The sequence below is a fragment of the Mytilus galloprovincialis genome, chromosome 9 (genome assembly GCF_965363235.1).
Source record: "Mytilus galloprovincialis chromosome 9, xbMytGall1.hap1.1, whole genome shotgun sequence".
In the NCBI taxonomy this organism is placed as follows: domain Eukaryota; kingdom Metazoa; phylum Mollusca; class Bivalvia; order Mytilida; family Mytilidae; genus Mytilus; species Mytilus galloprovincialis.
In genome coordinates this window covers 90951580-90977929 of record NC_134846.1, presented here as the reverse complement: position 1 = coordinate 90977929, position 26350 = coordinate 90951580, and the positions used below count along the sequence as shown (strand labels likewise).

At 32.4% G+C, this 26350-nt stretch overlaps 3 protein-coding genes across 5 annotated transcripts in view; 2 read left to right on the top strand and 1 right to left on the bottom strand.

Annotated features, from left to right (window-relative positions):
* Positions 1-26350, top strand: part of LOC143046340 (leucine-rich repeat serine/threonine-protein kinase 1-like) — a 139479-nt gene that overhangs the window by 43860 nt on the left and 69269 nt on the right. The window lies entirely within an intron of this gene.
* Positions 1-26350, top strand: part of LOC143046344 (acidic mammalian chitinase-like) — a 95404-nt gene that overhangs the window by 67963 nt on the left and 1091 nt on the right. For 2 of the 3 annotated variants that reach the window (XM_076219470.1, XM_076219469.1), the window contains exons 6-8: positions 23384-23498; positions 24545-24730; positions 25453-25575. The exons of the other annotated variant lie outside the window; for it this stretch is intronic. In XM_076219470.1, coding sequence (XP_076075585.1) covers positions 23384-23498; positions 24545-24730; positions 25453-25575 — 424 coding nt within the window. The remainder of the gene's footprint in view (positions 1-23383; positions 23499-24544; positions 24731-25452; positions 25576-26350) is intronic. 3 annotated transcript variants of the gene reach the window in all.
* Positions 7953-15731, bottom strand: LOC143046449 (uncharacterized). Its single transcript, XM_076219611.1, has 6 exons — positions 15526-15731; positions 14981-15113; positions 14007-14024; positions 9490-9626; positions 8953-9085; positions 7953-7987 (listed from the first exon to the last, which is right to left on the bottom strand). The coding sequence occupies exons 4-6, from the start codon at positions 9550-9552 to the stop codon at positions 7953-7955; spliced, it is 231 nt and encodes a 76-aa protein (XP_076075726.1). The 5' UTR covers positions 9553-9626; positions 14007-14024; positions 14981-15113; positions 15526-15731.

Below are 26350 nucleotides of genomic sequence, written 5' to 3'. Positions count from 1 at the left end.
TTATATGAAAAGAAAAATGAGTGTTATAGGGCACAATATTTTACCCAGCATCGTAGGAAAAAAAACCTATGATTCCGAACTTCTGACACAATAGGTTTTTGTTTCAGTGCCAGTAATGAGTCTGATAAGTATGAATCGCGCGTCTGTATTTCCAGATTAATCAGCTTGATATCTTTATGAGTTTTAAAATTCAATATCTTACTGGAAAGTATTCGCCGGAAGATAGCTTGCAACTACACTGAGCTATCGGTATACATTTGATTTCACTTAGTACAAATCCTTTTTTACACTGACATCCTTCCGATGGGGGTAGTTTGCATGTTTTGGGGGCATGTATATCAACGCATGTGGCTGGACATCCACTTACAGAACTACTGTATTCCATATTGCCTTCACATATAAAAGCTATTCAAAAATAATAAATGTAGTTGTAATTGCAGATATAATGCATGCCATTTCAATATTTATAGATTACATGCAAAAACAAACGGAGCTGGGGTACAAATGACATATTTCCACTTTCGATAATCGATTAAAACATCGTTACCAAAATTGATTGTTTGAAAATTATTCATATTTTGACATAATCACAGTGACGAAATCAACATTAGGATTCTTAAAAAGTAAATTCTAAAAGGGTGATTTATCGTTTAAACTAGATATAAATTTGGAACAGCACACTTACGACAAAATTGATTTGTTCTCCATGATATACTAACACCCATGTTTTCACATCTTTCTTCTATGCCTTCAGCAGCTTCGCAAACAATTGTATTTACTATATCTGGGTATCACTGTATGCACAGTAGTCATATACACAAGTGTTATATATATCTTGAACTAATGCCGTGCCTACTTGTGAGCAGTCTTTGAACGAGCTGCTTGGGTTAGCTGGATTTAACTGCCCGCAGGCGGAGTTTCTATTCGCTTTGTTTCTCAGTGCTGACGTACAAGGATCCGGCGGAGTTGTCATGCCACACCTGAATTGAGTTTAGAAAAATCATGTAGACATTCTAAAATCATCTTAGATGCGATAACAATTTTCACACAAGCCAATTAAATTCCGGCTGAAATGACTCGGTACCGATATAGTTACTGCGCTGTTCCCGTCCCATGTAATCAAAACTTTACATGTAGTTTTTAATCTCACATAACGTCCTGAATATATGATACTGAAATATCTAGTTTTATATGGTAGATATATTTTAATTCCATCCACCTACAAATGTAAAAAAAACTTGAAAAACCAATTAAGAAATGAATGCTTCTATTTGTAATTTTATTGGGGTGTAGAAGTGTTTACAGACGCACATTTTGTAGGAAGCGTTGAAGTGCTCCATTCTGAAAATGTTTGCACGATCAACACTTTTATACATTTGTTATGATGTTGTCAGTTATCTTCACTGTTTCTTTCGAATCTTCCGCCTCTTTTTATAATAGTGTGTATTTACTAAGGGGCGTAAAGAGGGGGTGGGGGTATCTTCACGGAAGAACGCGAAATAAAATTGCCACCCTCTTTACTAATTTCTTATCTTTTTTCTATAATCTTAATTAAAGATTCTCTTGTCTCTTGATCGTTTTTTTTTTGTAAGTTTATTTTCGATTCCTGAGTTTGAATATCCCTTTTTATCTTTTGGCCCATTAGCTTATTATATCAATATTGAATTTAAGATATTACCTTGACAACGTTATTCTTTAACAAGTCAATCTTCGTCTTTCTAACGACTACTTGAACAGACCTTGTAAATGAGACTTGTGTATTTCCTCTGTTTTCATTCTTGACTTGAACATGAAATCTGCATCTACTGCTTGGATTAACATATTGAGACAAAGTATATTTACATGTTCCCATGAAATGTAATACTTGTCCGTCGAAAGTTCTGTAATGTGGATCGCCGCTCGCTGAACATGTACAGCTTTCTGATGATAGAGAATGTACAGAACATATTAAGTTCATTATAAGAAACAACATATCTGCAAATTATCATACAGCAGTCAAAGGTGTTGTGTTTTGTCTAATTAGCAATCTAAATTCGTGATAATACAAAAAAAAATTCAAACAAATAACACTTTCAAGCTGACTTTAGAGGGTAACAAACACACAATTGACCAAACTTCTTTCTGCATGCTCTTCAAAATTTAGTGAAGGTTAAATTGAGAAAGGGAAAAGAACGACGACTAATGTTTCAGAAGGTACCAATTCGCCCCAATACACGATAGTTCGTCCCTGTATTAAGTTACAACTTTTTGAACATGCTCTCCAGGTCTATCAGGATAAGACAATTTCCTTGATTTAATTACATGAGAGATTGAACTTTAATATGATGCATTTTCTTTATCATGTTAATCTACAAGTCTTCACAATAATTGAACACCCAATTCTTCACTCAAATCATAAGCTCAAGCAACATATGGTGACATCATCAATGGGCTTATTATGGCATCATTCTAGTACATGTATATTTAGAATGAGAAATGAGAAAATTATATGTTTAATTTGCATTATGGCAACATTGCGGCGCTTTTTGTCATGGATTGAAATACATGTAGCGCTGCAATGAAGCCAGATTGATGTCAGTAGCGGCATCATTCAGCACTACAACGACATCAATGTTCTGACAACCTCATCAGGTTGCGGTTTTAAAGTCACAACATTGCAGCATTCTTGCCGCAACATTTTTTTATTTCATAACAGGACTTGCATGAAATGATGTGATTATCATGTACAAAACCTTACAAATCTGGTAAAGGAAAGGAGACATAAAACAGCATTTATGTTATAATGTTTTTCTCTCAAAAACAAGATTAAAAAAAGTTCACATAATTTTATGTTTAATAGTTTAAAAAAGGGGTATTAAAGAAGTTCATATTTATGATATTAAAGCCAAATGATAGATAAACCCTAAGATTTGTTGTTGTTTTGTGCTTGTGTGTTTTATTTTGTTTTGTATTGTTTTTGGTTTTTTTTTGGGAGGGGGTAACAGCTGCATTTGTTAACTTTTTGGTTTTATACACACATTTATGATCACTGTATCTTTTTTACAGAAAAAAGATTTATTAGATTAACATTATCTACTTACTTCTTCCAATAGGAATGAAAAGGTCTGTCTTTGTAACAATTCTTTGAAACATCTTGGTTGCAACATGTTGATCCCCTGATCATACTCATGGTACTTCAAAATTACATTTGCACACCACAATTTTTCCTTCTATATTTCTTGTACGTTGTTTCGATGATAACATTTCTATGAATATCACAGATCCTCAGTTGTTGGGTACAATAGAATGTCAGATTTAACATGTTTAAGTAAAGAAATTTCCGACAAAAAAATTATACATGTCTCTTTTTCAGATGAAAGCGGTTTCAAAAATACATGTCGTTACTGCAGTTGTCACAATTGCCTAGGAAATCTTTTAAGCTACACATTTTATAACACTTATTCGAAGATTATAGACTCTACATGTATGAATAAATACGCTAAAAAGTTAGTTACGGCAAGCAAAGTTTTTTTTATACACTGTCTACTGTTCCATTGTTCAGACAATTGTTTCAAAATATGAGCACATCACACCAACTTAACCATATATGAAAGTGTAGGCTAACATCACTGTGAAAAATTTATCCATTTCCCATTATGCTTGAATATAAAACATGAAAAAATCGTAAGAAAACCTTGTTGTCTGCATTTGTTTACATTTTCCCTCCTGTTTTTAATGTGTTTCTCTACAAGAGAACTCCGCAAAGGGAGGTAATTTGATTAGGTAAATATAGGACAACTCGACTTTTCAGGGTCAATTTATTTCAACAGAGTCAATTTGCCCACTGATTTTTTTTTTCTTTTCTTGTTAAACCTGAATTCATTCTCTCTATTCATATAATCAACAATATACGAAATGGCTGCATTTTTTTACAACACCTGATCAAAATAGGCTCTAAAATCCCCCTTTTATTGCACTTTTTACCCTATTTAATCTAAATAGATTTTTTTTTAAGAAAGTTTATTGTTGAACACAATTTTCATTTGGTTTTTTTTCAACTAAAAAAAGTGTTAAATGTCTGAATATTTATATTTTTTCTTTTTATTAGTCCTAATTCATCATAATTTGTATACACCTCATTTTCCCCCTTTTTTGACACTTTAAGTCCTGTTACCATGGAAACGGTAAACATAAGAGGCTAAAGGTAGTAATATTTTTTGCTAAGCTCATGTGGCTCTATTGAACTAATAAAGTTTAAATCAAATATATTTTAGTCCGTGCCGAAATATTTTGGTGATTACAGAGAAATGCTCTTAATAACTAAACTAAACTTAAACGAGATTTTGTAACCTTTGCTACATGTGTATGCAAATTCTCTAATAATTTTTTTTATCCATAAATAATATAATATAACTATGAACGTATATAACTATGGTTTGTATTGCCATCTCATTTAACTTTCCTCAATTATAACTGTGATAAAGATATAAAATCGTGCACCAAAATCAAGACAATTATCTTTCTTTCTCATTCTCAGCAATGCATCATGCTTAATTTTCAAAGTCGTCAAATGATCTGTTCTTAACCAATAATTATAAGGTATCTAGTACAAAACGAACACTAAAACTTTTTGTTCGATATAGAACTAAATGGAATGACACTTGGAAATAAGCTGACCATTGTTGCCATGAATAACGACACAAAACAAATAAAATCCAAACCTCAGGTGATAGACTGGCGATGTGTCAAGTTTAAACGATGGTGTAAACGCTTAGATGTTTTCCAACCATGTGTGGTAACTCTAATGACAAAAACACTTCTGAGGAAGTGACAAAAGTAACAACAATGGGTTAATGTATTAACTTTTGAATACACAAAAAAAAAACAGTAAGAGCAATGTTATTACAGTCACATTATGTAATCAATGCGAAGAATAGAACCATAACCCGAAGGTGTGTTGAAACTCAACTGTCTTTTCAAAATGTATTAGCCATCAAACCAGATCAGATATTTTTTTTTTAAATCTTGCAACCTTTGATCTAAGTCAAATACAAATTGAAAGATGCTGCATTAAATACACCACAGTATCCTCTTTGGTCCAATTTAATGAAATTCATCCTCAGATGTGGACAAGTCTTTATTTTTCAAATTCACAATATCTCTAGCTGAAATATACATAGCATGATGCCTTTTTCATTTTGGTAAACGGTACTTACTGGAACAAACGTTGATTCCATCTCCTGTGTATCCTCTTTTACATCTACATCTTCCTCTTTCGCATGTACCATGTATGTGACATTTTCCCTTGCAATCACTTGGTGTGCCTGTATAGACAAACAAACCATCATAGCGAGATATTGTTATTAGCATTTAGAAATTAAATTGAAACACCACTTACAGATGAAGAATAGAGACACCGAACTTGCTTGAATAGCTAACTACTAGTATATGGTAAAGGTTTTGGTTATTAATGAAGATCGCACGGTGACTTCTAGTTCTTATCCTCTACGTCATTTCAACTAATGGGATGGTCTAGATTTAATATATGTTAAAAATTATCCCTGACTCTGTGTAGTCTCAAGCTTATGGCTTTGATAATATTGGAGGCTATATCATCAAGAAATGTAAATAAATAAATAGGGTCAAGAGTTTTATTAAGCGATGTCATGCACAACTTACTACTAATAAATATAGTAGGGAGTAAAAATAGTTTTTTTTCATTATTTATAATAGACGCCATAAAGAAATAATAATGTGGAAGGAAAAAGAAATTTGCATAGTTCAATGTATTAAAAAAGGACGCAGAGATGTTTTACAGCGAAACCACATATCCTTAAAACAATTCGTCCTTAATTTTACAACCAATCAATTATTAAGATATACATGTTATTTACGTCAGTAGAAAAAAGAGGCATATGAGACATCCAAATCGCACTAGTCGAAGAAAAAAAGAAAACAGCATGCTCCCCTTCAATACAAAAGACATTCCAGTCTTCAAACCTCTACACAGAAAATAAATACCGCGCCTGATACACATCAAACCTTTATCGAGGAAAGCGAAATAGGAAAATCAAGCTCCTGTATATCGTAACAACTAAATGAGGGTTTCAATTGGGGTCCGTCATTTCAGTTTTCTTTAATTCTTTAGGTCATTTTACTGTATTGTTTTTTTAATTTTCTGCCCATTATTCCCTATTCTTTATATTTTAGCACACATTTATTTTCTATTCTTTATTTTTTTGCCCTATTTGTCTGTGTTCTTTATTTATTTTGCCATTTATCCGCACATTTTACCCGTTATTCTCTATCCCCATTATTCTACTCTGTTAACCCAATCCGGACCCTCCTGAAAGTGTCAAATTGGGTTTGAAGGAGATTTGTTATCAACGAACTAACCTGAAACAAACGTAATCGCATTTACTTAAGAGAATTTATATTTTGACAAATATAAAACAGAAAGCAGATACCTTAACACGGAAATTACAATTTTTCAGTTGATCCAAAGCCAGTTGATATTCCGATGTCTTTGATTTTTAATGGATTTGAAGTATCACATCATTGCATAATTTTCTTTCTGCGTCCGTCCTCTACTCGGATTCGTCCTCTACTCGGATTCGTCCTCTACTCGGATCCGTCCTCTACTCGGATTTTTCCTTTATTCCTTTATAATTTAGTTTTGGATGTAACGCGTCTTCTGATTGGCTGACGTTATTTTGTTATATGAGCCCATAGACATAATTTAGTCATGTGACCGTGACGTCATCAACGTTTTTTCATGGTTTTCTACGGTTTAAAATGGAATTTAGAATTAAATTACAAGAAATGACTGTAATATTTTTTTCTGTCTATTCCAACTAACATAAAAAATGTGGTGCACACTGTTAAATAACCCGCTACGCGCGTTATTCGGTGTGCACCAAATTTTTAATATTATTTCTTCATTAACAGAAAAAATATACAGTCATTCCTTAAATAACCTTAAATACTTGTGATTTATTATGACGATGCATTTTTCTTTAATGTTTCGCCAAGCTTCGGCCTGGCCTCTTGTCACGGATTATTGACTTTAAGTTACCTCAATCACCTGATACTAACTCATACAAAGGCTTCTTCACATTATTGGTAGATATCAAAGCGATATGGGCATCATTACTAGCCATTACTTTGAAATTGATACTTTCAGGATTATCTACAGTGATGCCATAATCTGAGAGTCGTTTGTATCTATACGTATTTGGCGTTTGCATTTTCTTTCGACATTTCAGAAATATAAACATACAAAATAGGATGACAAAATTCAATAAAAAAGCTAAAAATAAATCTTTAAGCTAGGCAACACGAATTTAACTCCCATCCAGTATTGAACCATTCATGGCATTAAATAAAAAAACATACAATTTCGTCGCACAGTCCAAAATAATAATAAAAAAAAGAAGAATGTTTCTGAGGACACGAATGTCCTCGTTCAAGCTTCAAACAAACGGAAATGGTACAAACGGACGAACGGAAATTAAGAAGGTCGGTCAAAGTTAACACTTTATGCCGATGGCGGGGGCATATAAACAATGTTAGTCGAGTGTTGTAACAACATCCATTATCTAAAGTAAGTGCATCATTAATAGATTCCATAATGACCGATATCAATACAAATTACCCTCTAAATCGTGAAAGACAGTTCTGTTTGTTTTTCCTCATTTAATCCACAAATGACATTATGCAGCGATGTGAAAGAAATTGACTCTTAAGATAACTATGGAGTATAAAATTGAACCGTGTTTGTTCTGTCTGTGTATATTAACTTCCTACAATGTAGCAACGGACACTACCTGCAGGTTAATGCCGCTACAAGGCAACACTCACACCCACAAAGTGGAAAAGGATTAAAATAAGTTGCAAAACTTGTTTCCCAATCCACTATTAATAAATATGTTTAAGCTATAAATATTTTTAATAAGTAACCTCGAGCATTTAATTTAGAAAACATACTCACCATCAACATCCTCTGGTGCTTTGTATAGAAAAAATAAATACACTTTATTTTAATTTATTTTATACATTCTGATATGTAACTAAGGTTTTAACCAACAAACATGTACTAAAAAGTTTATTTCCCTATATCAAAAGTCAATTTTATATCGTAATGGTTTGAATAATAACAAGATAAATAAAACATGGATTATAAGAAATATTGTTAATCTCACAATGAGGAGGATACTTATACTTTGGCATTGCACAAGGTCATCTTTTTTGCAGACTTTTTATGACGTCTTTACACTAAATTAAATCTTGGAAATATGATTTAATTATAAGTTATATTTTGCTTTGTGTACACTACAAAATTCTAACGTTTGTCTTTTTTACAAGATTTTACTCCGTCACCTCGATATTCTGCTAAACAGACGCAATATATATACAGGTATTATTATATTATGGGATGCGTACATTTTAATGCAATTTGAAATAAATGTCTATATTGATCTGACAAAACGTGCGAACGTAAACTATGTTGATAATAAACTCATCATAGAAACCAGGATTGAAATTTGATATTTACGCCAGACGCGCGTTTCGTCTACAAAAGACTTATCAGTTATAGGCTGCTTCAAACAAAATCTCTATTTAGCTCATAGCCAAAACAAATAATAGTTATTTAAGAAAAAAATCTTTGATTAAAATTCTTACTAGTCCAACCCTAAGGCATCTCTTTATATACTACCAAACCCAAATGTTGTGAAGATTAAGAACATCAATGATGTTATTTTCTCTTTATGTGGAACTCAGCTATATACAATGATTGAAAAAAGAAGTGTTACAGATAAATTTTAGTTCATTTTCCTTGAATCAAATTAGAAATAAAATGAACAAGGAATATCTCATTCGTGTATCTCAACGTGCCAATAAAATAAAGATCACCATCTCATTATATAGTTATCGGTGTAGAGGAAGTGGAAAAATATACAAACAACCTCTTACCTGTATAAATAGAGATCCTCCATGGACCACCACATGTCTGACGTTTTTTGCCTGAGCATGGCGTTTTACAATCACTTTCTTTTCTTTTTCTGTCTTTTCGTAAATCATTTCCACAAAAGCATTCGTATCCATACTATAAAATTATTATTATTTTTATTATAAGTATCACCAACATAATCTAATCTAATACAAAGTAATGCAAGGTATTTGCCTATCTCAGAGTAATAAAGTATATATGTCATATGTCCTTCTTATGGTTCAAATACGACCGAGCAATTAAAAGTCTAAGGAATAAAATCTACGACTCCGAAAACGTTTTGTTTTGGTAATTATTTGTAAGAACCGCCCCTCAGGCTTAAGATTTATATTACCCCTGGGACACAAGTTTTGAAAAATGTACCATATTTATTAAAAAATAGGGTTGACTAAAATAAATGTTTCGGTGAAGAGTGATGTGAAGCACATTTCAAAAACTACTATAATCAACCTTATTTTATAAATTCATGAACACAAACTCCTTACCTATCAATGACTTACCTCAACACCTGCAAACTTGAATCCTTTTTTAACACAAAACTGTTTGCAGTTTTGAACTGTCATACCTTTGTCTTTCAGTACCTCGTTATGTAATATTCTAGTGCTGTCATCCTGATAACAACCAATATATCCTGATTCTTTAATAAATGGAAAAAAACCTATAGATAGAATATTTTCAAGATAAATTATGCTAGGTTTCATGTTTGATTAATGTGTAAAATGTCAAAGATTGTTTAAGAAAATCATTGTTTTATTGTACGATAATCGTTGATCAACGTTACACAAGCTGTCTTGATCGTCCGCGTAACAGATGAAATTTCAAAGCAGAAGGTATTATAATGCCAGTTTTGGGGCCCTTGAATTTGAAAATCAAAAAATATTAAAAAATTTACTAAATGATGTTCTTCAAATATTTATAAGACATTATCTCTTGGACAGCAGCATATTTTATTAATTTCGAAGCCTTTTATAGCTTACTTTATGGTATGGGTTTTACACATTGTTTTTGCAAGGTCGAACGAGAACATATAGCTGCTTACATCTACCCCAATTGGTCTATTGCGGATATTTGTCTTGTTTATATATACCGCATCTTTTATTTGGATATTTATGCTGATCTATTAGCTTGTTTGATAGTTTAGTGTTCGATTCGATTCCTTGCTTATATGATACATATAAGGTTTATCGGCGTTTTGGAGCATTTCTATAGTAGAAATTTATTGAATAAAAGTTAAAAGAAAAAAATATAAAGATTTTGATTGGTTATATATTGGTCTTGTTGCAGGTATCTTTCTACGTTGGCATTTAAAACTACAAAAAAAATAAACATACGTTTGCCTTTTTTACAAGATCTAACTCCGTCACCCTGTTCTATGTTTTTTTTTCTTTTTGTATCGCTGACTATGCGGTATTGGTTTTACTAATTGTTGAAGGCCGTACGGTGAACTATAGTCGTCAATTTTTGCGCATTATGGTCTCTTTTGGAGAGTTGTCTCATTGGCAATCATACCACTTCTTCTTATTTTTTTATATATACAGACATCTTGCATATAAAAAATGAACAAAGATATGCAAAATGTCCTTGCATTTGGTTAATTGTAATTAAAATAACACATTTGGCCTCTATAATGAAAAGTACGTGATATTAAATTAACTACATTGTTTTGATGGTTTTTTGGCCTGTTATTAATTTTACGGATGAAGAGATATTTTCATATCCAACTACACGGGAGGTTATATGATAAAGTGCTACCTCAAAAATAATTTGATTTGATATTGGTACATTTAAATTGGATGTTCATTGGGTCAATCAATGCTGACTACCAAAGGTCACGATTGAGTAATATTTTATTCATTCTCCTTGGCAAGGGTTTGGTTATTTTCGAATTTCACGATGTCATCTTGGCAAAATGGACAATTCTTGAATTATAGGTTATGATTCTTGTAATTTTTGGCCATGGTATTGTCTGTTTTTATTTGCACTTAATTTAGAGAACATACTCACCATCAACTTCCTCTGGTGCTTTGTATAGAAAAAATAAATACACTTTATTTTAATTTATTTTATACATTCTGATATTTATGTAACTAATGTTTTAACCAACAAACATGTAGTAAAAAGTTTGTTTCCCTGTATCAAAAGTCAATTTTATATCGTAATGGTTTGAATAATAACAAGATAAATAAAACATGGGTTATTAGAAATATTGTTAATCTCACAATGAGGAGGATACTTATACTTTGGCATTGCACAAGGTCATCTTTTTTGCAGACTTTTTATGACGTCTTTACACTAAATTAAATCTTGGAAATATGATTTAATTATAAATTATATTTTGCTTTGTGTACAATACAAAATTCTAACGTTTGTCTTTTTTACAAGATTTTACTCCGTCACTTCGATATTCTGCTAAACAGACGCAATATATATACAGGTATTATTATATTATGGGATGCATACATTTTAATGCAATTTGAAATAAATGTATATATTGATCTGACAAAACGTGCGAACGTAAACTATGTTGATAATAAACTCATCATAGAAACCAGGATTGAAATTTGATATTTACGCCAGACGCGCGTTTCGTCTACAAAAGACTCATCAAAGATAGGCTGCATCAAATAAAATCTCTTTTTAGCTCAGAGTCAAAACAAATAACAGTTATTTGAGAAAAAATCTGTGATTAAAATTCTTACTAGTCCAACCCTAAGGCATCTTTTTATATACTACCAAACCCAAATGTTGAGAAGATTAAGAACTCCAATGATGCTAATTTCTCTTTATGTGGAACTCAGCTATATACAATGATTGAAAAAAGAAGTGTTACAGATAAATTTTAGTTCATTTTCCTTGAATCAAATTAGAAATAAAATGAACAAGGAATATCTCATTCGTGTATCTCAACGTGCCAATAAAATAAAGATCACCATCTCATTATATAGTAATCGGTGTAGAGGAAGTGGAAAAATATACAAACAACCTCTTACCTGTATAAATAGAGATCCTCAATGGACCACCACATGTCTGACGTTTATTGCCTGAGCATGGCGTTTTACAATCACTTTCTTTTCTTTTTCTGTCTTTTCGTAAATCATTTCCACAAAAGCATTCGTATCCATACTATAAAATTATTATTCTTTTCATTATAAGTATCACCTTTTTATTAACATAATCTAATCAAATACAAAGTAATGCAAGGTATTTGCCTATCTCAGAGTAATAAAGTATATATGTCATATGTCCTTCTTATGATTCAAATACGATCTAGCAATTAAAAGTCTAAGGAATAAAATCTACGACTCCGAAAACGTTTTGTTTTGGTAATTATTTGTAAGAACCGCCCCTCAGGCTTAAGATTGATATTACCCCTGGGACACAAGTTTTGAAAAATGTACCATATTTATTAAAAACTAGGGTTGACTAAAATAAATGTTTCGGTGAAGAGTGATGTGAAGCACATTTCAAAAACTACTATAATCAACCTTATTTTATAAATTCATGAACACAAACTCCTTACCTATCAATGACTTACCTCAACACCTGCAAACTTGAATCCTTTTTTACCACAAAACTGTTTGCAGTTTTGAACTGTCATACCTTTGTCTTTCAGTACCTCGTTATGTAATATTCTAGTGCTGTCATCCTGATAACAACCAATATATCTTGATTCTTTAATAAATGGAAAAAAAACCTATAGATTGAATATTTTCAAGATAAATTATGCTAGGTTTCAAGTTTCATTAATGTGTAAAATGTCAAAGATTGTTTAAGAAAATCATCGTTTTATTGTACGATAATTGTTGATCAACGTTACACAAGTTTTCTTGATCGTCCGCGTAACAGATGAAATTTCAAAGCAGAAGTATTATAATGCCAGTTTTGGGGTCCTTGAGTTTGAAAATCAAAAAATATTAAAAAATTTACTAAATGATGTTCTTCAAATATTTATAAGACATTATCTCTTGGACAGCAGCATATTTTATAATTTCGAAGCTTTTTATAGCTTACTTTATGGTATGGGTTTTACACATTGTTTTTGCAAGGTCGAACGAGAACATATAGCTGCTTACATCTACCCCAATTGGTCTATTGCGGATATTTGTCTCGTTTATATATACCGCATCTTTTATTTGGATATTTATGCTGATCTATTAGCTTGTTTGATAGTTTAGTGTTCGATTCGATTCCTTGCTTATATGATACATATAAGGTTTATCGGCGTTTTGGGGCATTTCTATAGTAGAAATTTATTGAATAAAAGTTTTTGATTGGTTATATATTAATCTTGTTGCAGGTATTTTTCTACGTTGGCATTTAAAACTACCAAAAAAAATAAACATACGTTTGCCTTTTTTACAAGATCTAACTCCGTCACCCTGTTCTATGTTTTTTTTTTCTTTTTGTATCGCTGACTATGCGGTATTGGTTTTACTAATTTGTTGAAGGCCGTACGGTGAACTATAGTCGTCAATTTTTGCGCATTATGGTCTCTTTTGGAGAGTTGTCTCATTGGCAATCATACCACTTCTTCTTATTTTTTTATATATACAGACATCTTGCATATAAAAAATGAACAAAGATATGCAAAATGTCCTTGCATTTGGTTAATTGTAATTAAAATAACACATTTGGCCTCTATAATGAAAAGTACGTGATATTAAATTAACTACATTGTTTTGATGGTTTTTTGGCCTGTTATTAATTTTACGGATGAAGAGATATTTTCATATCCAACTACACGGGAGGTTATATGATAAAGTGCTACCTCAAAAAAAAATTTGATTTGATATTGTGACATTTAAATTGGATGTTCATTGGGTCAATGCTGAGTACCAAAGGTCACGATGGAGTAATATTTTAGTCATTCTCCTTGGCAAGAGCTTGGTTATTTTCGAATTTCACGATGTCATCTTTGCAAAATGAACAATTCTTGAATTATAGGTTATATTTCTTGTAATTTTTGGCCATGGTATTGTCTGTTTTTATTTGCATTTAATTTAGAGAACATACTCGCCATCAACATCCTCTGGTGCTTTGTATAGAAAAAATAAATACACTTCATTTTAATTTATTTTATACATTCTGATATGTAACTAAGGTTTTAACCAACAAACATGTAGTAAAAAGTTTGTTTCCCTGTATCAAAAGTCAACTTTATATCGTAATGGTTTGAATAATAACAAGATAAATAAAACATGGATTATTAGAACTATTGTTTCGCTCACAATGACGAGGATACTTATAGTTTGGCATTGCACAAGGTCATCTTTTTTGCAGACTTTTTATGACGTCTTTACACTAAATTAAATCTTGATTTAATTATAAGTTGTATTTTGCTTTGTGTACAATATAAAAATACTAAAGTTTGTCTTTTTTACAAGATTTTACTCCGTCACCTCGATATTCTGCTTAACAGACGCAATATATATGCAAGTATTATTATATTATGGGATGCATATATTTTAATGCTATTTGGAAAAAATTTCTATATTGATCTGACAAAACGTACGAACGTAAACTATGTTGATAATAAACTCATCATAGAAACCAGGATTGAAATTTAAATTAACGCCAGACGCGCGTTTCGTCTACAAAAGACTCATCAGTGATAGGCTGCATCAAATAAAATCTCTTTTTAGCTCAGAGTCAAAACAAATAACAGTTATTTGAGAAAAAATCTGTGATTAAAATTCTTACTAGTCCAACCCTAAGGCATCTTTTTATATACTACCAAACCCAAATGTTGAGAAGATTAAGAACTCCAATGATGCCAATTTCTCTTTATGTGGAACTCAGCTATATACAATGATTGAAAAAAGAAGTGTTACAGATAAATTTTAGTTCATTTTCCTTGAATCAAATTAGAAATAAAATGAACAAGGAATATCTCATTCGTGTATCTCAACGTGCCAATTAAATAAAGATCACCGTCTCATTATATAGTGATCGGTGTAGAGGAAGGGGAAATATATACAAACAACCTCTTACCTGTATAAATAGAGATCCTCCATGGACCACCACATGTCTGACATTTATTGCCTGAGCATGGCGTTTTACAATCACTTTCTTTTCTTTTTCTGTCTTTTCGTAAATCATTTCCACAAAAGCATTCGTATCCATACTATAAAATTATTATTCTTTTTATTATAAGTATCACCTTTGTATTAACATAATATAATCAAATACAAGGTAATGCAAGGTATTTGCCTATCTCAGAGTAATAAAGTATATATGTCATATGTCCTTCTTATGGTTCAAATACGATCGAGCAATTAAAAGTCTAAGGAATAAAATCTACGACTCCGAAAACGTTTTGTTTTGGTAATTATTTGTAAGAACCGCCCCTCAGGCTTAAGATTGATATTACCCCTGGGACACAAGTTTTGAAAAATGTAATATATTTATTAAAAACTAGGGTTGACTAAAATAAATGTTTCGGTGAAGAGTGATGTGAAGCACATTTCAAAAACTACTATAATCAAACTTTTTTTATAAATTCATGAACACAAACTCCTTACCTATCAATGACTTACCTCAACACCTGCAAACTTGAATCCTTTTTTTACCACAAAACTGTTTGCATTTTTGAACTGTCATACCTTTGTCTTTCAGTACCTCGTTATGTAATATTCTAGTGCTGTCATCCTGATAACAACCAATATATCCTGATTCTTTAATAAATGGAAAAAAAACCTATAGATTGAATATTTTCAAGATAAATTATGCTAGGTTTCATGTTTCATTAATGTGTAAAATGTCAAAGAAAATCATCGTTTTATTGTACGATAATCAAATACGATCGAGCAATTAAAAGTCTAAGGAATGAAGTCTACGACTCCGAAAACGTTTTGTTTTGGTAATTATTTGTAAGAAACGCTCCTCAGGCTTAAGATTGATATTACCCCTAGGACGGTCCGTGTATATTTGTGTCCATTCGTTTTTCATTTTGAAATATCAAAAACAAAAAAACAAAAAAACGGCAGTATTTTCATTTTTCGTTTTTCATTTCTCGAAAACCAAAATGAAAATCAAAAGTGTTTCCGTTTTTTGTTTTTGATTTTTCTAAAGAAGAGTTTTGTTTTTAATTTTAATTATATCTCGGTTTAAATTAAAAAATGTTTTCCTTTGTTGTTTCACAGTCATTGGTAGTAAATATATTGCCAATGTTAACACCACGGTGTTCTTTCAACATAATGTAGACAAAATATTCCGCATGACTTCTGAATTGAACTACGGTGATAAAGTAATCAAAGACTTTCAAATTACCTTGTTTATATCTTTGATAAAGAATACATTATTATATTTAAATATTAAACTTATCACAAATTTAAATTGTACAATATAATATTATATAAAGATGGTACAAATAGATAGATTGATGACAACATCACATTAACACTGACAAAAAAACTAGCCCGGTCGTTAAAGTATACATGCACAGCGGTTGTCAGATCAATACTACTTTAATCGAAGAAAATGTCGACGAATGCAAAAATCTTTAACAATCTGAACAATAAGGGTGCGTGAACTTTACTTTTAAGTTTAGAAAGGTTGATCTAAGATTATTAGAATTGACGACCAAGGTCCATCTCAGTGGCGGATCCAGAACTTTTTCTAAGGGGGGGCCGCTGACTGACCTAAAAGGGGGGGCACTCCAGTCATGCTTTAATGATTCCCTATATAATCAACCAATTTTTTCCCACGAAAAGGGGGCCCGCAGACCCCCCTCCCTGGATCCGCCTATGCATCTGCCAGTATTTTACGAACAATTTTGCTTGATCAATAGATAAAAAAACAAATTTCCGCAATTTCACAATTCAAACTGGGATAAGCATTCAATTATTTTGTCATTCGGAGCCTATTCGGTATAAGTTTTGCTTATTTGTGAAGGCTATATTGTGACTTTAACTAGAGCTAGGGCGTTCATGGGGGATTATGGAATTGGGAATAGTGGACAAAAATATAAATAATGGACCAAGAAATAAATAGAATAGCGAGAATATTGGTGTTATAAAATATAACGAGAAGAGGATAAAAAAGTATAAAGAATAGAGAAATATGGCCTAAAATATCAAAGAATACAGAAATTAAGAACCCCGAATCCAGACCATCATACTAGTTGCCTTCATGAACGTTAGTTTGTCTCTGGGAGATTTTATTGGTTATCATACGGTTTCTCTTTATTTCTATGTATATTAATTAAGATGCGAGCTTTCATTATTTGACAACATATTACATATCACATTATAAAAACGACTATTATTTTGCAAACTACCATAGATTTCCGGTAGTTGTTCTGCATAAAACCACATTGGAGTCCCTGTATTTTTTTTTTCAAGTTGACCTCAGCTACCCACCCTACCCCATCATTACAGAAAAGTTAATAAACAAATTTCTACGGCAATACTTTTGTCCACACAATGTGTAAAGGGGGGTTGGATAGCTGATGTCTACTGGAGAAAAAAATCAAGGTTGCTGTTCAGCTTTTTTTTTTTAATATAGGTCCAAAGTTGGGGTCGGACACCCAGCCCCACCCTTACCGAAAATGTAATAAAATTTGTCCGCACTAGGTGCAAAGGGAAGGTAGGTAGCTGAGGACTACAGTAGAAAAAATACAGGGTGTTGTTATGCTTAGTGTTTTTTTTTTCTAAAGTAGGTCTAAAGTTGAGGTCGGATACCCCACCCAACCCAACCGTTACAGTTAATTAAAAATATTCTGCGGCAATACTTTTATCTGCACTAGGTGAAAACGTAAGCTAGAGATCTATGGCCTACTTGATCAAAATTACAAGTTAATGTATAGCACGGATTAATTTTTTTTAAGCTAATAAATAAATTCCTTGCCCACCATACTTTGAATACAAAAAATAAACCTTTCGTCAAATCACAATTAAGCGAATTCTACTAGTTCAGATGTAGAATTCTTTTTAAAAACAGTTTTGTGTGACAAAAAAAAAGTTAATGCACGAGTGACCATTTGTAATTAGATTCACTGGCCATTTGCCATTAGACATAGTGACCATTTGCCATTAGTTCACTGGCAATTCGCCATTAGACATGGTGACCATTTACCATCTGATTCACGGGCCATTTGCCATTGGACATAGTGACCATTTGCCATTAGACATAGTGACCATTCTCCATTAGATCCACTGACCATTTGCCATTAGGTCCACTGACCATTTGCCACAAGACTTGGTGACCAATTGCCATTAGACATAGTGACATTTTGCCATAAGATTCACTGGCAATTCGCCATTAGACATGGTAACCATTTGCCATCAGATTCACGGGCCATTTGCCATTGGACATAGTGACCATTCGCCATTAGACATAGTGATCATTCGCCATTAGATTCACTGGCCAAAAAAGCATAAGTGTCGGACAAAAAGCAAAATAATCGGACAAAAAGCAAAACGGACAAAAAGCAACGGACAAAAAGCAAAAGTGTCGGACAAAAAGCAAAATAATCGGACAAAAAGCAAAACGGACAAAAAGCAACGGACAAAAAGCAAAACGGACAAAAAGCAACGGACAAAAAGCAAAAGTGTCGGACAAAAAGCAAAATTATCGGACAAAAAGCAAAAGCGGACAAAAAGCGAATTGCGGACAAAAAGTACCGTATCACTGACTACTGGACTGGTGATACCCTCGGGGACGAAACCTTCACCATCAATGGCATCAACACAGTGGTGTAAATAGTTATCAAAGGTACCAGGATTATAATTTAATACACCAGACGCGCGCTTCGTCTAGATAAGATTTATCAGTGACGCTCAGATCAAAATAGTTATAAAGTTAAACAAGTACAAAGTTAAAGAGCATTCCAAAAAGTTGTTACAAATACGGCTAAGGTAATCTATTCCTGGGATAAAATCCTGCAGGCCTTGAGTAAGGGACAAATATTCTGTAAATGTGTGTACCTTGTTTTTTGTTTGACATTCAGGAGTTCGTGTCTGGTGTATTCATTGAAATTAAAGGATAAGAACCGTTGATGAGATTTTTACTTACTACAAAAATAGTACTTACACGAGTAAAACAGCCCGAAGCGATAACATTGAGAAGAATACATTTAAATTCATATGAAACATCAAATTAATTAAACATTATGCATATGTTTTTATAACTAAATTGCTAGTTTTTATTATAGAACTTATGTACATATACTTTTTTTCTGGACAACATTTATAAGTTGTGAAAATTTAGAAGCAGTGTATTCTTTTTTAATTGCTTGCTTCAAGGAATCAATTCGCCTTCGTGTTTTCCGTACTCAGGTTGACCTTTCTCGAAAAATCCGGTGATCGCAATACGCAAGTGCGAATGGAAAACCAAACGTAAACATCGCTCTGTCAAGATAAACTATATCTTATTGTACCTGCTATACACGTGCATACATGAATATCCCTGCTTCCGTTTGTTAATTGTTTACAATCGTTTAACCTCTGCTTCAAAACACGACCATTAATAACTTGCCATATTTTCTCAACAACACTTACCAATTGAAATATTTCTTTTACGATTATACGAAATTTATGCGAAAAAAAAAGATAAAATCGTACACAGAAGAAGTTTATGATATATGTATGCATTGGGTGGATTAGTTTTCTTTCACCGGTCACTTATTTCATATGACTTTAATAGAACAAGTTAAAAATTCCACTTATTTTGAAATCAAAGTCGGCGGTGCGCTTAGTCGGAACGCTCATCAGCAATGAACTCTATCCATTGGTTACTAAAAGTAATGAAAAGATATACATTTGTTATAATCAGGTACCTCAGACTCGGCGTTCCGTTTACACAATACTCATCAGGGACGCACGTATCACTACATATTGAAATACAAACTAAATACTCAGTCGAAAAGCAATGAAACAATTAACAAAAATTTGCTAAATCCTATAGCAACATCATAAATAGCAGCTTTGCATTTAAAGAAAACAAAATGGAGAGTAAAAGTTTGCTGAGCTGTTCCAACAACAGAACATTTTTCGTAATTGTTTGTTTTTTATAGTGACTAAGATTATAAAATGATGTTGACTTCCGTAAGCTAATTTTGACAATTTTACATATTATATAGATATAGGAAGATGTGGTGTGAGTGCCAATGAGACAACTCTCCATCCAAATAACAATTCAAAAAAAGTACACATTATAGGTCAATGTACGACCTTCAACACGGAGCCTTGGCTCACACCGAACAACAAGCTATAAAGGGCCCCAAAATACTAGTGTAAAACCATTCAAACGGTATGTCTGTTTGTTTTGTTCATACAATGTTACCAATCTAATGAGATTTTATGCGACTGAATTGCAAGTTAGAAATCGAACAATCTACAAAACCAGGTTTAATTCACCATGTTCTACATTACGAAATGCACCTTCAAAGTCAGGAGTATGAATGTTGTTTTCCACCCGATTGATTTGTTTGAGCTTTTAATATTGTCATTTGATAATAAAGGGACTTTTTAATTTTTCTCGGAGTTCGTTTTTTTGTCATTTAACTTCTCTTTCAAATGTTCATAAATTAACATTTTTCTCAGAATGTAGAGTTATAGCTTTCTGATAAAAATCTAATGGCTAGATATCCTTATATGAACATGTGTTTTTGTTATTTATATTTTATAGATTTTCTCTACAAATTGCTGTACTTAAACACATACATACTTTTTCAGGCGCTGCAAGTTATAAAAGGGTTTGTTACTTTACAAACTGGGCACAGTATCGTAGTGGAATCGGAAAGTACAAGGCCAATAATGTAGATCCGTTTCTATGCACGCACGTGATGTATGCATTTGCCAAGTTGGAATCAAATTACATCAAACCTTATGAATGGAATGATATAAGTGTGTGGGGTAAGTTTATATAGTCATAGGGTAAGTCTATATATATATAGGGTAAGTCCATATGTATATAGGGTAGGTTCAATAGTGCATAGGATAGGTTCAATAATGCATTGGGTAGGTTCAATGGTGCATAGGATAGGTTCAATGGTGCACAGGGTAGGTTCAATGGTGCATAGGATAGGTTCAATGGTGCACAGGGTAGGTTCAATGGTGCACAGGGTAGGTTCAATGGTGCATAGGATAGGTTCAATGGTGCATAGGGTCGGTTCAATGGTGCATAGGGTAGGTTCAATGGTGCATAGGGTAGGTTCAATGGTGCATAGGGTAGGTTCAATGGTGCATAGGGTAGGTTCAATGGTGCACAGGGTAGGTTCAATGGTGCACAGGGTAGGTTCAATGGCGCATAGGATAGGTTCAATGGTGCACATTGTAAATTCAATGGCGTATAGGGTAGGTTCAATGGTGCATAGGATAGGTTCAATGGTGCATAGGGTAGGTTCAATGGTGCATAGGGTAGGTTCAATGGTGCACAGGGTAGGTTCAATGGTGCATAGGGTAGGTTCAATGGCGCATAGGATAGGTTCAATGGTGCACATTGTAAATTCAATGGCGTATAGGGTAGGTTCAATGGTGCATAGGGTAGGTTCAATGGTGCATAGGGTAGGTTCAATGGTGCATAGGGTAGGTTCAATGGTGCACAGGGTAGGTTCAATGGTGCACAGGGTAGGTTCAATGGCGCATAGGATAGGTTCAATGGTGCACATGGTAAATTCAATGGCGTATAGGGTAGGTTCAAAATTGCATAGGGTACAATCCATTCGTGCATTTGGGTAGTTTCATTATTTAATGAGATAAGTATATTGTTACAAATATTTGTTCTTTGTATTTGTGTTTGTATCCCATTAACTGGCTATTGATGATGATCCATACTTACATGTACAAGATTATATATCGGAAGTCAGTTTGGATTTTTTTTTTTAATAAATCCATCTTTTTTTATATAACATATTTAACTGATTATATATTTATATATAAATTACATAGAAATGTTTTGATCGGTAAAACGCTTTGTTTGTCCATTAATTCTTTTTAAAGAATTAAATGTTGTTGTTTTTTTTTCTATTTTAAAAGAACACGTTTGTTGAAACTAGTGTTTATCTCAAAGTCAATCAAGCAATTAACATTTCCTTATTTATTTGTTTAAGTTTGTTTTAAAACTTTTAGAACACAAATTCAGTTGAAAACGGTTAACATTCATACATTCGGAGTTTAGTATGACGTCCATTATCACTGAACTTGTATATATTTAGGGGCCAGCTGAAGGACGCCTCTGGGTGCGGGAGTTTCACGCTGCATTGAAGATCCATTGGTGACCTTCGGCTGTTGTCTGCTCTATGGTCGGGTTGTTGCCTCTTTGACACATACCCCATTTCCATCTCAATTTTATTTGTATATCCATTTCAGGACAAGGTCAGTTTAATATGATGCATGATGTAAGAAGTAAAAATCCTGACTTAAAACTGCTGTTAGCTGTTGGAGGGTGGAATCATGGTACTAAACCATTTACAAGAATCGTGGCTAACCAATCAAACATGGATGCATTTGCTACAAATTCAATCAAATTCCTTAGACAGAACGGTTTTGATGGTCTTGACTTAGATTGGGAATATCCTGCCAACAGATGAAGCCCTCCTGAGGACAAAGAGAGATTTACTTCCCTAGTTAAGGTACAAATTATAAATAAAGCACAAAGAAAATGCATCTTCTGTACAATATTTAAAAGTATAAAATTCAATTTGAAGAATGAAATAAAGGATTAATTATTTTAGTCTTAATTCTACTAAACATATTTCTGTGTTTCAAAATAAATTGATAGCAGACTTTCAAATAAGTAAATGTGAGAAGCTTTATCTTATACCAATCTCCATTTATGAAAGAAAATATTTTTTGACAGACATTAAGAACAAAATATGACAATGAAGATTTAAGAAATGGTAGTTATCGTCTGTTGTTGACAGCAGTTGTGGCAGCCAGTAAACCGGAAATAGAGAGTGCGTACGAAATCAGGAAAATAGCAGAGTAAAGTTCTAATTTGTTTTTAATTATTTATGTTGAAGATTCATGTAATTTTCTGTTCAATTAAGAAATAAAATTTCACTTCATAAATTAGTATTTCAATTTTAAGACAATATTATCTATTGTATATTATGGATAGAACATATTCGTACACTGAACTATATTTTATGGATAAGCCTGAAGCAATGGTTATATTTATCAATTGAAGACGGTTTTAGTTTACACATATTTTATTTTCAAAATATCTTGTAATGGGTAACACACGAGTTAGTCTTACTCAGAACGTTTTCTTCGAAGATGTAATATAAATTAACAGAATTTCAAAGTTTGCAAATTATATAAGACATTTCTTTTGGGTCATATTGGATTTTATTGTTATCTATTTCAACATACAGATCACAAATGTGTATCTCCTAAAGAAAATTAAATTTCATACATACTAATTGCTTTATCCTTTTCTTTTCTTCTTCAGAAATTTGGACTTTATAAATCTAATGGCGTTTGATATGAATAGTGATTTTTATAATGGTACACAATGTAATACTCCACTTTATAAATCACTAACTCCATACGAGGCTAATAATGTGGTAAGCAATAATGAATAGTACAAAGTAATAATAAAGAATACAAAGTAATAATAAATAGGACAGAGTAATAATAAATAGTACACAAAGTAATAATAAATAGTACAAAGTAAAATAATGAACTGAAACAAAAATTCAAAACCGAAAATTCCTTATCAAATGGCAAAATCAAAAGCTCATACACATCAAACGAATGGAAAACAACTGTCATACTCCTAATTCCTGTTGCACTTGAGTGTGTTTTCCCTCTTATAGTTGATATGTTTCACTCGGTTTAAGTTTGTAACCCGGATTTGTTTCCTCTCAATCGATTTGTGATTTTTGAACAGCGGTATACTACTGTTGCCTTTATTTATACTCCTGATTTGATACAAACATGTACAAAACAGTTTTTACCTAATTAATCAATGTTGTTTTAGAAGTTAAAGAAATACAACTCTGACTCTCAACCATGATAATAGTTATGTCATGTTTATTGGTAAACCGGATCACAAAGCGGATTTTATATTCGAATTTATATGATAATGCTGTCTATAGAGGTCGAAAATGCATATACGACGCAAGTTTACTTCTTGGACCTTTGATTAAACGTATTATTAAAAGTTGTCCGTTTAACACTATAGTTAAATAATTGAATATTGGCTTTTTGGCCCTTACATTAATATTATTATCAGCAGTTCAACGTTACGAATTATATTGCAATCCAGTTTAGAAAGCTCAAGTTCATTCTTTTCTCATATACTATTTGATATTTAGTCTAAAAAGAATGATACATTTATTAACTGCCAATTGTTTGTTTGCTTCTCTCAAACCAGAAGCCTGAAGTGGAAGACATGGTTTGCTGTCTGTTATATCATATTGTATTGTTTATTCATAAATCAGATTTTTGGTTTTCTCATTTTAATTGTTATTTTGTCATGTCGAATCCGTATATTACTTGCTATACGGCATGTGCTTTACTATTGTTTGCAGTGTTTTCATGGCTCCATTTATTTAAAACGCTATACCTGATTTTACAACGTATTAATGATCACACTGTTTGTTTTAAGGATTTTGCTGTTAAAATGTGGTTGGATGGCGGCACTCCAAAAGAGAAACTTGTAATGGGTATGGCATCATATGGAAGGTCTTTCATATTGAATAATACATCTGAGACAGGATTGGGTGCGCCTAGTTCCGGCCAGGGTACTGCGGGTTCAACCACTAGAGAAAAGGGGTTCTTGTCATACTATGAGGTAAGTTTGATAAGATAAAGAGATAAAAGATTTTTTTTTTTGTCATTGTCATTGTCATGTATTTTATCTCGGGTTACATGTAAATTCATTCTTAATTTATGGTGGTTTATCACCAGCCCAATAGTCAGCACTTCTGTGTTGACATGACTTATCCTCGATATGGTTATAATTCTAAATTAACAGTAAATAACACTTGACATTTATGAAATACTAAGGCGTTTTAACCTAAGTGATATATAACCTTAAATGTATTTTGCAAAAAGTTTAGGAATTTTTTGTCCGAAATGCTCTTAAACTTCGTACTTTGTTTGTTGTTTTTTTCTTACTTTTTTTAAATGCGAGTCTGGCGCAAATGCAAATTTCAATCCTGGTTTCTATGGTGAGTTTATTTACATATGAATTCTAACATTTTTTTTCCACATTTCCGTTGATGTCAATGTTATGAAATGCTCACGCTAATCCTTATATCTATATGCCTGCTGTGTCACGGTTAACTTGGTTTTGCTTATGTATCTTTGGTGTATCTTTACAGTAGGGAGAAATGGTTTGTATGGTCTAATGTGCGATTGGTTCTTAATGTATTACTTACAACATAAAGGATCAATGCCTTATGGTGATAAAGTATTTTGTGGATATTTTATTATGACTTCAGATATTTTTTTCAATCTAATCAATATTCAAATGCAATCAATAATTATTTATTATCATTCTTTGACAACTAGATCTGCTATGACATTATGTATCAGAATTGGACAGAGATTTGGCTAGATGAACAGAAAGTACCCTACGCCTATCATGATAACCAGTGGATCTCATTCGAAACTCCGAAAAGTATTGCCATTAAAGATAACTTTTATATACCAACAATAATTATAAATATTATAACTACTTAACTTTCTATTAAATATTGCAATTGATATAAGATAATAAGGCTCAGAAGGTTTGAAATACATTTTTGAACACTCCCTTTACATTAACGATAAAACGATATTTGGAAAATTTGAACCAAACTTGGTCATAGTCATCATTCACATCTGTCAGTGACTTTCATATGAACAGTATTAAGAACAGGTCTCAGAATGGGAAAGTTTCTGGCAGAAGCACTTTATACAATCAATTAGACAGTTGAATATGTTTTATATATATGTACAAACATTTGTATGTTTGCCAATGAGATAAATCTCCAACAGATACCAAATGACGTAGAAATTAGAAAATATAGGTCATCGTACGACCTTCAACTATGAATAAACCTGAAACCGCATAGCACAGCCAGTTATAAAAGTCCCAAAATGTATTGCAATTCAAAAAGGAAAGCTAACGATCTGATAAAACAATCAGCTAAAAACAAATATAATATACACCAACAAACGACAACTACTGAATTACAGTAGCAGGCTGAATGTAGTGAAAAACAGGCACCAAAACCTTCCTTAATCTGGAAAAAATATTGATTTAAATACGAAATACACTTAGCACATACGCTGTGTTATCTCAGTTACTTAAATTGAGTTCAAAGCAAAAACCAACGCATAAAGTAATTATGTAATCATGTTTTTTTTATTCTTTTGTCGGGTTGGTGTCTCTTTGACACATTCCCCATTTCCATTTTATTTAAAC

Bases quoted from the DNA above. Each gene is read 5' to 3' on its own strand.
- LOC143046449 (XM_076219611.1), bottom strand. From the start codon at position 9,552: ATGACAGTTCAAAACTGCAAACAGTTTTGTGTTAAAAAAGGATTCAAG. The intron at 9,086-9,489 runs GTAAGTCATTGA...ATAATTTTATAG, and splicing joins TCAAGTTTGCAGGTGTTGAG to TATGGATACGAATGCTTTTG. The intron at 7,988-8,952 runs GTAAGAGGTTGT...TTCTATACAAAG, and splicing joins GAGGATCTCTATTTATACAG to CACCAGAGGATGTTGATGGT.